Source organism: Pleurodeles waltl, chromosome 4_2 (assembly GCF_031143425.1).
Source record: "Pleurodeles waltl isolate 20211129_DDA chromosome 4_2, aPleWal1.hap1.20221129, whole genome shotgun sequence".
Classification (NCBI taxonomy): domain Eukaryota; kingdom Metazoa; phylum Chordata; class Amphibia; order Caudata; family Salamandridae; genus Pleurodeles; species Pleurodeles waltl.
In genome coordinates, this window is record NC_090443.1 from 958,472,862 (window position 1) to 958,487,459 (window position 14,598).

Genomic DNA, 14,598 nt, shown 5'->3' on the forward strand with positions numbered 1-14,598 from the left:
TCTAAAGCATTTGACATACTGATATCTTCTATATCCACATGTTGAAATGATTCCTGGAGGCATGTTTTTACATCAATTTATTCTGCAATTAAATGTTTATGCATAATATTTGACAACCTTCTACATGAGTAAATTCCACAAGCAACTGTAGTATACTTCACAGCTACTTCTAAGAAAGCCTTATTTAATAACCGATGCACTCGCAACTAAGAGACAGACTGCCTGCACCATACTCCAAGGGAAGCGGGGTCATAGGACACTGACCTAGGAGAAGGACCCCAGTACAAATTCCTCCTTCCTCAAGCCTAGTTGCAATGACCTGTTTGAATTGATTTCCTAATATATTAATGTATATCTCAGGAATTTTTTCACGATACTGATAAGGAAACCTGGTCACATTCTTTCCTAGCCTGTTAGAGTTTAAGGATCTGGCTCTGGCCATTCAAGCTAGAGCTCGTAGCCAAAGGTGAATGCAGTGATAGGGCTTTGGAGTTAATGAGAGTTGTATGAATACTTATGTGTATCTTGCATTACAGTGTTGTACATTGCCTGTTGTGGGCGGGATGCCAACATATTTCAGCTAACAGCAGAGTGTTCGGAATGGCATGACATGGCTGCCACTGTGATTGTTATAAGAGCTATTGACCAGATATGTGCATGGTTGTAAGAGGATGTTTACCTGAGCCATACTACTGCTAAAGAATGATTCAGGCACAGGGAGTTGAAGAATACCTAGAGGTGAACCTTAGAGGTAGGTGCTGTATACACCCTGTACAGTGCAACTCTTGGGAACGCCCTGCTTGGGAATGCTCAACCCAGAGTGGGGTAGAAGATGGGGTTCACAAGATTTGTACAAGTGGGCTTTATGTCAAGCCTAAGACACTGCATGTGATTCCCTTGGATGCCTCGATCCACTTCACCGTTAAAGAGGGCCTGGGAGGCACAGGGGGATGCGGTAAATGGGCCAGGGTTGTAAGCCACCATTAGGGTCACAAAGCTGCTGTTTCGTCAGGCACAAAGTTAGTTTTTTGGTTGCCGTCTTTAGTTAGTTCTACACTGCTAGAGATGAGTGTGCTGGGTCCAGCCTGTGTCTTGGTTAGCGTGTTCCTCCTGTCCTTCACTTGGAAAAGAGAGCAGACCTAGTGTCTCCCTGCAGTACGACTCGTAAAACTGTTTCCTTTCCCCTGGGTAATGGCTTTTTAAGAATTAGAGATGTGTGTCATAGGAACTAAATATCCTGTGAAACCAGGAATAAGCAGTAACTCCCTGGAGACCGGTGATGGCCATAATACCTGGTGTGCATTTTATATCAGTAAGTGCTTCTGCCTGTCTTTTTCTCTGAGTGAGTGACATATGAAACAGGATCCCTTCTGAGTGTATTCCATTGTGAGGTTGTAGGTTGGGTCCAGATTGTAATTCCATGAATTAAAGAGAGGTTGACTTATGTCCTCGGTTTGTGGTACTGTTGCAGTAAAACATATTTTGTCATTTATTTCCCGGACTTGTAAAACACCAGTTTATTTGTACAGTGGTCTTGGACATGCTTTTAGCGCATGGGAGCTGCACATTATGCTTGTGCGCGGAACGCTGCAGCTGACTCTCGTTTTGCCACCACGTGTTGCATCACTCCAGGGTCTTGTCCTAAAGTGATGGGAAACTCGCCCTGTCCTCTGGCCCTCAATCCACCTAGGGGAACAGTGAGTTAGCAGCAACTACCTTTACTGACATTTAGTTAATGAAGAGGCACTTGTGGGATATAGCTTCTTCTAATGAATAGGAAAGTGGGACTCTCAATTAAGTCTAGGGAATGTGTGTCCATCAACCACTATAGTGGTAATTATAGTTCTTTCTTTAACGATTCTGATGGGACCATTCTGTAGAGGCCATTTTTGTATCACAGATAACAGCTCTCCTGTTACATACATGTGTCTTTTGCCTTTGAGTCCTCTTCGTATCCTTAGTGTATAAGTAATAAGGAACAATACAGGGGCTGTAGTCTGAATATTCCAGAGTGCTGTAATCATCATGGGGTCGAAGATCTAGTGTCAGAAGTTGAGCCTTACAGAGTTGATCAGAGTAAAACACAAGTGTGTGTTTGCTCCTAAGTTGACAACAGCAATATCCGTCAACATATATATGTGTATGCAGGTTCTAAGTCTGTTTATACCATGCAGAGTTTTTCTAGAATTGTCATTAGTGGATAATGCAATGTTGTTGGCTTGACTTAAATATACAGTTGCGTGACCAAAGGCAAATTAAGGTGCATATTATTTGAGTCCTCTATATTTTTTCCCCAATTTTAAACACGTTCATGCAGAACAAATCAAAATGCTGCTGAAAATATCTTAATTTCATAAAGTAGTACATTGGGGAAAAGTAGGCACATTCTTATATAAATGATATTCATCAATAGGTAATCATGTTGTCTTTAATGGAAGCACAAGAAGACAATTTTATTTACCCTCGGATTTCTTACTGCGAGTAAAATAGTTTGAGTAAAACATTGAGTGTTGGACTCGAGAAAACACGCATACATGTGTGCCCTTCCTGTAAAGAAGTACTGACAAAGACCATAGGTCTCTCCTTTGATACATAGAACCCACACTTACCCCTTGCAGATGGCTGAGGAGTGTGCAGATGCCTGCAGAGCAGCCATCTCATAACAGGCAAGCACCCATATATTCGACAGCCGTCTTGTAATGCTTTTTTTGTAAAGCATAAAACAACCAGTGCAAGTTAGTGCCTGTGCCTGTGTCTGCATTCTCAACCTCTTCCTGGCGGCCATTTTAATTCATTTTGGTTCATTTTAAATGGCCGAATGATGCTTTTGAGTTTGCGTATGCCTGTGACGCAACTCAAAAGTTATTGCCAAAAGCCTTGGGAGCAGCAATGAATAGTGTCGGGCCACATCCTGCACAGTGCGGTCATAAGGGACACAGACAAGGCGAGAGACGCCGAAGTTAACACAAGGAGCTACTTGAAGTTCCTCCATAATCATAAAAGCCAATGCAAATTATAATGGCAAAACCATTAACCGTCGATGAAATAGACAGCCGACCACCCATCCAGTGACAACTTTAAAAAATAAAACAAATAAAAAACTCCTAGAAGGCCTGAAAAGGGGCATTTTAAGACCCAACCAATATCACCCTCAATAACACAGAACACACATAAAGGACTTGGAGGATCTAACTAAGGAGAACACAAGAGTAGTGTTTAGCAGGTGGAGATCTCCTGGAATGAAGTCCTTTAAGAACGAAAGACCCCCCACGCACCCTTAGGTGGCATGCTTCATCTGGTTCCTCCTGTCACTACTGGCAGAGGTGGAGTGGGCTACACCTCTTCCCACCAAGCATGAGAGGAGCCACTCTGCCTGTTGTTGCAGAGATTACATCAGTGTCTGCTGAATGGTGCTGGTGAGGATAAACAGAGTGTAGTGCAGAAACAAAAAGTGATTCGAATGCCTCTCAGGGGATCTAAGCTAAATTGTAATGCATGTCCATAAGGAGCATATTAAAAACAAAAGGATTATAACTTTAACCCAAGAATGATAAAAAGGTCAACATGTTTCTGCTGCTATTAATTACCCTACTGTGTGTGGCATTCTGCACGATCACATTACTGGAGCATATCACCCTCTAGATAAAAAGTATGGGACAATTGAAAGATACATAAGAGGAATAGAACAAACGCGAAGCCACAGTCCGTATGTCTGTTGGCATGACCTGCAGAAACAACCAAGAGACCATTAAAAACCCACGAGAACAACTGTAGTGACTGAGCTCAATCATATTCAGATGTAACTGACTCTTAGTATTTCCTATTGTGAGTGGAATTTCATTTAAAAGTGCCACCACTAGTACCACAAAAAGTGAACTATTCATGTGCTTAATATTACAAACACCAAAAAGTGATGCACCATACTTCAAAACTGCTTACCCGCTTTCGTCAGCTCGGCTGGCTTCACCTCGCCAGCTTAGGGCTGAAGTTGACGAGGCTGTAAATCATGATTTGAAATATGACTTGTGTCCACTCACCCATTGTCTAGAGCCCACAACACTCTCCTTGTATACAGACCAGCAGCATCAAATGTAAATGAACTAAAGGCAGTCATTCTAGAAGTAGTGGCTGGTCCGTACAGGTGAGCTATACAAACACAAACTCCCTGCTCAGAAGTCGGACGAAAGACCACTTCCATTAATAACTGAAGACGGTTGCCAACAAAATATTTTGTACATGCTAAGCCCCTGGTGAAAGTCTTGTGAACTAACAGAAAAGCAGAGACTGGAAAACACTGCCCTCGCCATAATGGCTCCTTATATGAGGAAAACTGGGAGCGAGACCCAAAGTCTGCTGTCCCTCATTGTCCTGCCTGAAGCAGAGAGCAAAAGCGTTTCACATGCGTCCACATAAAAACAATTCTTGACAGGCACCGAGTGACATAACCAAAGCGCGACTGCATCTAGAATGCAGGGAAACTTGATTCAGAAAAATGTGTCTGGAGGAATCTAATGTTTTCACCAGCGTCTAGCGTGTTAACATATGCTTTTACTGAGTCAACATACGCTGGTACCGAGTCACAAAGCAACCAAATAATGTTTCATCTTTTTTCATTGGACTCAGTATGTCTTTTTTCATTGGACCTTCCAAAAATATAATCAAGAGGAATAGCAGGAAATGGCCTGTACTCCCCGAGCACTCTGACATTTGGGTGCCCATTAGTGTCTTGATCAGTTGTAATCAAAGCCAATCTGTATAAAATGTCTAACAAAACAACCCAGAAACATGGAACTACATTGCTGATAACTCCTCTAGTATCCATGACTAGGGTACTCCATTCACAGATAGCAGAGGCGCCAAGACAGATGACTGGAAAAAACATCACGCTTACTCATTAAAGGCAATATCGAGACGAAGAACCGAACCACACCAGGGTGTTCCAGGGGATCTCACTCTTCAGACCTCTTATGGGTTTTGAGTCTCAGTACCCATTGTTCCAAATTATGTAAGAAACTTTGTCCTGCTGCCCCTGTGTGGTTCTATACTGGTTTATCAAGCATTATCGCTTGTTGCTGTGGCCCATCTCTAGAAAACGACGAGCGAGCTTTGTTACAGTTACACCTCATTGTGCTGTGATCTTCCGAGATCCTGATCTTTATATTGTGTAGTGAGGCCGAGCTAGCGCGGTCTGCAGGGACACACGGTCATGTAAACCAGGCCCTGCTATTGCAGTTACTGAAATGTTTTAGTTTCCATGGGTATTAAGACCCAGCTCTACCTCTTTCCGCTGTGCAGTCTGGGGGTTGACCGCAGGGCCTGTCCTGTACCCAACCTGCATTTTATCTTTATTTTTTTTAAAAAAAATTTAGTACTGCAGACCTCCCATGAAAGAAGCATTTGATTACTTGGGTGTTAACTTACAAACTGCTGTTGGTGCTGAAAGTACATATTTCAGTCTGCATGTAAGAGTGTTTTACTGACATGGATATTTGAGAACTCATAGAAAACATGTCCTCATTTAGCTTCGTAGAGCACTAACCATAATTTCTATCACAAACGTAGACTCTAATTGACTTTATATCTAAAGGAAATGCTTTTTGCTTTTCTGCTTTGGTTCAGGGGTTCACACATTTGTTGTAAGGACAGAACATTAGTGCTCTAGTTGTTCATTGGAGCACTGTGGCCAGGCTGCAGTAGAACATTGGTGAATCAACTGACAGGCTGCTGCTGTAGGTAGATGTTTTATTCTTTTGTGGCTGAGGAAGATACTGTGTACTTACAGAAAATATGCTCTGTTTTTAGCTTCTGGAGCATCTTCCCAGGGAGATTTGTCACCTTGACGATGTTTTGAAGCCACCAGCATCATGTAGCTTGTAGTCATGTTCTGGCCTGTCTTTCCCTGCTGCTTTGTGGGTGTTCCCTCATCAGAGGGATATCAGCGGCCGAGTGTCTGGTTTCTTCCTCCATCCTTATGGAAGCGTGTTAAGCCCATAACCCGAAGGTCGATGAATCCAAACCATCCTTTGCTACCAACAACTCTGGGAGCAAATAAGGAACCCCGAAATTCGAACACCCTAAAATATACCTCACTGGATTGGAGATGATGGTAAACCTCAATTTCATGAGGCCGTATCCTAGCGTTAGGCACATCACAAGCATCAAAATCAGGAAATACAATCAATCAATTAAATGAATAATTGAGCCCACTCAATAACTGAGTTCTAGATCAATAAAAATGTAAAGGGTTTTAAAATAGCATTCAAAGGAATAAATTGGCACGGATTCTGTGCCATTAATGCTCTCAATGCAGAGATATACAGAGAATGCAAACATCACAAATTATTTGAAGTCCCAAGTGGGTAATACAGTTGGGAAAGAAGCAGACAGTCTCCCTAGGAAAGTCTTCTGCCTCACCCCCCAAAATCAGGATTTATATACATTATTGTCAATTACAGAATCCGCAGACTCACTGCGGTGTGAGCAAATGTAGTATTTCTCCTGCACATCAAAGCGCACAAAAAATGCCTTCACATCCAAGCGCTGTCCTACTACGTGATTTAAATATTGACCACTCTCTTTAATAATGTCATCCAGAGATGCTGAACATAGCCAGAAATATGTACCATAATTTGGTATTTGAATTAATGGGCTACAGAGAACCAATGCAGTGAACTAGCGGAAGAACATTGGTCTAAATCAAGTTGTGACTAAAAAGGTCATTGAGAGAAGGACAACAATAACAGTGGGAATAAACCAGTACATGTCAGCTTTACTGTTGGTTGCGGAGATTGACAGGTAATAAGGGACACGGGTGAAAAAATGTGAGTGACGGGTGACTTCCATTTTTGAAAAAGTTGACATTTATATTGACACAAGCGTAATTCATAAACATCAGAAAAATATACTTATACACATTATATAGAATTAGTTTTAAAAGCGTCAATACTGTATCACTGTATGTATGTGTAATAGTTTCAAAATGCTGTCTGCACTTTAGTGATGCTCAATAAATATAAACCTATAAATATCTTCTACATCGTCTTTTCCTTAGACGATCTTGATGTGTGTGCTTTATTTGGCTGTATGGCCAGAGGTCTGCTTTTATCTTGCTCTCCTACTGGCGTCTTCTAGGTGGTTCTCCGCCTTTCACTCACCTTTGTTGATGTCATCTGTGGCAAATGGGTCCTTCTTTTTCAGATGCCCTTTCTCTTTTTTTTTCTTTCTTTCTTTCCCTTTCCCTTTCCCTGTCAGGGAGGCCAGTCTGGCCTCATAGACAATGTCAGGTGTCCCTGGGGGTGAACCTCGTGTTTTCCTTCTTACCTTGGGCCCCCGGTGCTACCAGTCTCCCTTAGGCTTATAAGGGACATTTTCCTGAGGTGTAGGAGGATGGAAGCTCCCACAACTCCAGGCCACCCACCGATTTACTTGCCCAGACACTGATTCTACCTTTTTAGCAGGTCTAATTAGATTTCAAGAGATTTTCATGATGTTTGATAGAATCTGCACCCGGGGTGAGGACTATTTTATATCTTCCTCACAATTCGTATAATTGATAACTAGGATTACACATAAATAACATATAACCAAGTGTTTATTCATTTCTTACAGATACCCATGACGGAGTGTTAGGATTACTAGTGACTAACTTGCTTCTCTTTTGTGTAACTTCATTATCCATAGTGTGTCTCTGTTTTTCCATTTACCAGCACCTGCCCTCTGCTTACCTGGGCTAGTTTGTGTCAACGCTTGAGAAATGCGGGGCTAGTTTGTGTCAACGCTTAAGGAATACTGGTGTGTTTGCAATAAGTGTCCACGAGGGGGCATGCTGAGCTTTTGAGCTGGTGGCTAGTAGTGGCTCTGCTCGGGTTTTGTAAATGAAAAGGTTTCTGAAAACATGTTTGGGACCTGCAGCCCTGATAGCAGTCTGCTTTAGATCACAAAATTACCTCTACGTGTAACCTTTTGAGAAGGGGTACAACTAAAATCTGATAGTCCCCTTTTTTTTTTTAACTACATCGGCAGCTTAATATTCTTAAAAAAATATTGTATATACCATTATGTGTAGTGCCTACATTAAAATAAGGTAAATGAAGTGTATGGTACAACTGTGGAGATATATGAAACTAAGCTTACTTTGAACTCCAGTGTATGCATAAACCCCTTGTTTTTTTATTTGTGTTTTTCAGGCTTCTCGATGTTTGGAGCAGGTCTCACTGTAGGCTTATCCAACCTCTTCTGCGGTGTGTGTGTGGGCATTGTCGGGAGTGGTGCTGCCTTGGCCGATGCCCAGAATGCCAGCCTCTTTGTGAAGATTCTAATTGTAGAAATCTTCGGCAGTGCCATCGGTTTGTTTGGGGTAATTGTGGCCATTCTGCAGGTAAGTCTGTCAAAATGGGTATCCAGTTGTGACTTGCTGTTTCACTGACTTGCCAGTCTTTTAAGTTTTTGTAATATGACTATTGACCATTAGACTGACATGAACTTGGGTGACTTCTGAGTCAGATTGTACTTAGGCTAGTGTTTACTAAACTTAAACAGCATCATACAGAAGTGGATCATCTAGTGCTGTTCACCTTATCAGCCTTCTTTCCTCAAACTGTCCAGATCCTTTCAGACACTTCATTTATTTATTGTATGTTTCCGTGAGTGGCTTTGATCTACATTTTATTGCTTTGACATTTTAAACACCGCCTAATTAGTTACTTGACAAGTGTGTGATGGTGCATTCAGTGCATTGTAAACATATCGAATGACCTTATTATAAAAACTATTAGGTTTCAAACTTTAACCACACACTTCACTTTTGGTTTCAACAGCCAAATAGCTGCCAGTGATCTTATTACTAATCAGTTTGTATGCCAGAGTGTTCTGCCAGTGTGTGACAGGGCCATCAGACTCGGTGATGGACACTTATCCCATACATTATTTATGTCACGGAACCTCTATTAGCTTCAACTCTGATGTCCGTGACATGCTTTTTACATACTGTGCACCTAGCCCATCTTTGAAATGCCGCACACTGAGCCAGCTCTTTATGTTGCCTTTCTTGTTCTCTTCCCCTTTCTCCCACTCAAATATTTGCGTTTTGGTCCAAACGTTTGCACATCACATTATTTGAAAAGTGTCTGTTCTCATTTGCTAGTGGGGTATCTTTTCTCGCCTGGCCTCCTTTCCACGTCCAAAGCCCCTTCTCTTATTGTGTAGTATTAGTTTCCTTCCCATTTATTTTGCACTTGGTCTAGTGCAGCTTTTTTTATCCAGTTGTGGTGAGCCATGTGTCTCTTGCTCCACGCTGTGTAACGGATGGATGGTTTCATTGTCGCTCAACTTCTGTGGACTACCACTCACATCTCTTAGACTACGCAGTTTTGGATCCCTCATCCTTGCTTCCCTTCCTTTCACTGTGACACCCCTGGTCTCTTCGGCTCTTTTTCCTGATTTCTAGTACCCGGTTTTTCCTGTTTCCCTAATGTGGTATGGGGTGTCTTTTGAAAACCTCTTTGACTGGTCTCACTCGGACCCTCCCAGTAGTACCTGGTGTCCCTTATGCTGTTCCTGTTTTGTACCCTCTTTCCTGTTTTGTACCTTGTCTTATACCCCTACTTTTGCACAATACTTATTTACCCAATCCAGATATCCTGTCATTTACCGGTTGTCACCTGCTTAACACATGTCTGGTGTCTTTTGCCCTGATCCCTTTAGTAGCACACAGTCTTCAAAACTGTGGTGTGTGGGCTCTCCTTCCGCTCCGATTATAAAGTAACTAGATTTCTCTCCCAGGTGTGTGTGTGTGCCTAGTCACTCCAGTTCTCCTGCCCCTACCTCTGTGTAGGTCCAGCTGTGCCGATCATTGTGCACTACTGTTTTGTCTTCCACTCAGACCTGTTTGTACAGTAAGTGCTGTTAGAGCCATCCAACCCCTGTGATTTAGTACTGCAAGTTGTTTTCTACCTGATCCTTTTACACTTGGCTGCTCGCCTCTTTAATTAATTGAGCAAACTGGCAAAAAATCAAGGCATGACCCATAACTTAAACATGTCTCTTCAGGCCCAAATACCAAAAGTATTCAAAAAGTGCCAAAGGGTACTTTTGAGATGCACTATGCCATTGCCCTCATTCAAGCATTAAAGCCATTGTTTGGATGAGGGTCACCACCTACTGCAGGCTTGCACTTTGCAGTGGGTCTCCATTAAAGTGCTAAGTTAAAACTGCAAGTAGCCCACATTAAATGATACAAGGCTCTAGTGGAGATGCAATGAGATTATTATATAGTAAAAGTCTGATGCCTTAATCCTCCTACTATACCATTGAATTTGTAATCTGTTGAAATCATTGTACTGTATTTGACGAAACCTTGGAGTTGCATGAATAAGTTGACACACCTACAGTATGTTGTGTGCATCAATGTTAGATGTTGGACAAAGATGTAAAAATATAAAATAAAGATTTATATAAAAATAAAAACAACAGGTCACCCAGAACGCTGGGTTGGGAAGATTGGGACAAGTCCACATGCCAACAGGCATACATGGTTTTCAGACTAATCAGGGACTATTTGCAAGTGGGGTTTGCAGTTGAAAAGCCTACCCTAAACATTGCTAAGCGTTGAGCAGGCACATTTCTACCTCGCCATAAGAGTACTGTAGTGTGCTTACTTAAAACTATTAAGAATCTGTGCATCCAGAAGGTGTCCTGTTTGGCGGTGGCAACAACGATCAAACCCAACTGTAGAAATTGCTGCTCAAGGTTTGTAGTTTGCCAGTTGACACAGCACCTAGACAGTCTGGTGCAAGTCTACAATATCAAAGCACACAGCTCTCAATCTTGGCTAGTCCTATTGTAGTAGTTTGACTCTTGCTCTAGGCAAGATTGCTGGTTTAAGGATGACAGTACTTATGTTTGTAGGCGACTATGCCTGTCCTACAAGTCGCATCTGTTGTCCCAACCCTCCCGCCTCACAAGCGGCACCTCACCAGAAACCCAAACAATAAAAGGTGAGGCAGCCTTTATGCATGGACTCGAGTGACATCTCAGGGAGTGTCATGGTTAAACGGAGATTACCCCTTTCTCACATGAACAGCATGTCTCAATCGAACACAGGCAATGAAGAAGATGCAGTAAGGGTTCAATAAAGTTTATTGAACAAAACTGTAATCTCCGATAAGTTGCATGGGCTGCAATGATTAGGATAATGAATAATGCAAGAAACAGAATGGTAAAGACAAGTCATTAATACAAAGAGCTACACCATCTTGCAATGACATGAAATGACATGAGATATAAAATATATCCTAGTACCCTAATAAAGTGAACCTAATCTCTAACCTAAAAGAGAGCTGGTTGTGTTAAACCTAATCTGCCAATGCCATGTCCATGAGAAGAGCCCCTTAACCCTCGTTACCTTGGAATTAGGTCTCTAGCTCAGACTCTGTAGGGACATGAAGACTGGGTCAGCGTCAAGGCGATGTGCAGCAGCGATGGCATCTGCTCGGAATCCCTCTGACTATCTGTCTAAGTGAGGTGCATTTATACAGATCTGCTCGGACCCCTGACGTAGGTCTGTTCCCAAACAATAGATAACAAGACACGCTTGGATTTACCAGTGCCTGCTGCCAAAAAGAAGAGGGCTGATCAAGACTCTACCACTTTACATCCTCCTCCTGCCTCTTCTCAACCATCAACACCAACTCTGCCACCATCACCCCCTCCCACTTATTCACTGGGTGACCTACTTGATATCACCCCTCAGGGGTCCCAGCACTCCTTCAGTGACGATCAGGGAACAAGGCACGACACCTTTGATTGACCTCAACACACAGACCCTTGGTCAGCCTACCATGATGATTCACAACCCAACACTGACCCAGACATCTGTCCTGGTAGACCGTCTCCTCCAGAGGATGCTACCTCTTTCCAAGAACTTATTGGCAGGTCAACCAATTATCACAAGGTACCTTTAGCTAAGGAGGCTAATGAGGATGACTTCCTAGTCAAAACACTCTCGACTTCTCACAGGGTGACACAGTGCCTCCCAGCGCTGAAAGGAATGTTGAGGCACTGTAATGACCTTTTTAAAGATCCAGCTAGGGCACGTATTATTACACTAAGGATGAGGAAAGGTTATAAAGCCTCACCATCTGATCCCATTTTTATCACAGGGCATATACCACCAGTTTCCTTAGTGGGTCCTTTTGCCATCTATCCTACAAACCAGGTTCCAAGACTACATCATTAGATGCCTCAATGTCTTACCACATAGGACAAGGTCAGTGGTTCTCCGCTAGAGGTCTCTACAGAGGAACATATAGGAGAAATAACTCAAAATGAAGGGGCAAACAGATTTGCTGGCTATTCAACACCTGTCGTGGATGCTTACAGCAGTTCCTCCCGGTCAGGCATCTCATTTCCACACCTCCAAACATTCCCCCTCGCACTCTCAAACTCTCCACAGAACACCTAACACTGCTCAAACAGTAAGTTCAGGCTTTACTACTCAAAGGAGCTATAGAACCCTCCCCACGCACCATCGGGGGGTCAGGCATATACTCTTTACTTTCTGATCCTCAAAAAGGACAGATCTTTACAGCCAATACTAGATCTGTGGCCATTAAATCATTACATCCTGTCAGAGCATTTTCACTTGGTCACCCTCCAGGACGTGATCGGACTTCTTCAGCAGGGCGACGTCCTCTGAGAACTCTAGTTGAAGGATGCCTATTTTCACATTACTATACACCCAGCACATCGCAAATACTTCAGATATGTGATGGCTGGCAACGACTACCAGTTCAAAATTCTCCCATTTGGAGTAACTACTGCACTGTGGGTATTCACAAAATGTCTAGTGGTAGTAGCAGCGCACTTGCACAGACAAAACATTAATGTTATTCCATATCTAGATGACTTGCTCATCAAAGCCAGCACTCTCCCACTTTGTCTGCGTCACACCCGTATTACAATATACTTGCTCCGTCAACTAGGTTTCACAATCCGTTTCCAAAAATCTCATCTTCAGCCTCTACATATCCAGCCCTATCTCAGAGCTGTTCTAAACATGCAGCTGGGATTAGCTTAACCCAATGCAGCACTAATACAGAATGTTCAAACTCAAATATCATGTTTCCACCCTAAACAGCAGGTCACAGTCAGGTATATCATGAGACTACTAGGCATGATGGCTTTGTGCATGGCCACAGTGAGACATGTCTACACATGCGTCCTTTGCAGGAATGTCTAGCACATCCGTGGTCCCAGTCGCCAGGTCACCTGAAGAATCTAGTGTTGGTAGACAGCCGCACCAATAGCTCTCTGCATGGAACAAAAACAACCTGTTATAAGGGTGTCCTTTCCTCAACCTTGTTCCTCAGACTGTACTGACAACAGATGCATCACAAACTGGGTGGGGTGCTCAAGGTCCCTGAGATATTAAACACCGCAGTCTGCATATCAACTACCTAGAAACCTCTCGCTGTTCAGCTGACACTAAAAGCGTTCACTCCCCACCTGATCAACAGAGTTGTCCTGATCGCACAGACAACATGACAACCATGTATTTTGTGCAGAAACAGGGGGGGGTACACATTCTCTACAGCTGTCTCGGCTATCACAGACGATCTGGCATTGGGCTATTCGCCACAACATCCATTTATTAGCGGAACATCTCCTGGGGGCACACAACAATTTTGCTGACCTCTTCAGCAGGATGCAAAAACAAGTCCACGAGTTGGAACTCCACCCACAAGTTCTGCTCCCCTACTTCCAAAAGGGGGGGAGGTTTCAGATGTAGACCTATTCCCAACAGAAGAAAACGCAAAGTGCCCAAACTTCGCCTCCAGTTGTCCTCCCCCTCAACCTATGGGCAATGCTCTATATATGAACTGGCCAGGAATATTTGCCTATGCTTTTCCTCCTCTCCCTCTTCTTCTGTTTCTGGTTCGGAAGCTCAGGCAAAAATCCCTCACACTGATACTAGTAGGACCGATATGGGCTCGACAACCCTGTTTACCACCCTCTTAGACATAATCAGTAGATCCTCACGAGTAGCTTTCCCTCAGCCTAGACCTTCTCACTCAGAACTCTGGTCAAATCAGGCACCCAAATCTCAAGGAACTAAATCTTACGATATGGCTCCTGAAGTCCTAGAATTTGGATACCTTAACTTGCCTCATTAATGCATGGACATTCTTAGAGGCATGCAAGCCTACCACTAGGGCATGCTACACAGCAAACTGGGAACGATTTGTTTGCTATTGCTTGCTAAAACAATTGGACAGCTTCAAAGTCACAGTGCAGTACGTTCTCTCCTACCTTCTTTATTTGCAGAAAGCAAACTTGATGTACACTTCCATTAGGTTTCATCTGGCTGCTATAGATGCCTACCTTCAGAACAGGCAGCATCTTTCACTTTTCAAAATTCCAGTCATCAGAGCCTTCAGGGAAGGGCTTAAACTAGTGATTCCACAGAGGACTCCCCCTGTGCCTTCTTGGATTCTTAATATTGTACTTACAAGACTCATGGGACCCCCTTTGGAGCCTTTACATTCATGCCCTCTTCAGTTCTTAATATGGAAGGTGGCATTCTTAATTGCAGTCGTTTCA

At 43.0% G+C, this 14,598-nt stretch overlaps 1 protein-coding gene across 1 annotated transcript in view; it reads left to right on the forward strand.

Annotated features, from left to right (window-relative positions):
• Positions 1-14,598, forward strand: part of ATP6V0B (ATPase H+ transporting V0 subunit b) — a 93,514-nt gene that overhangs the window by 69,519 nt on the left and 9,397 nt on the right. The window contains exon 7 of the mRNA XM_069232773.1: positions 8,187-8,377. Coding sequence (XP_069088874.1) covers positions 8,187-8,377 — 191 coding nt within the window. The remainder of the gene's footprint in view (positions 1-8,186; positions 8,378-14,598) is intronic.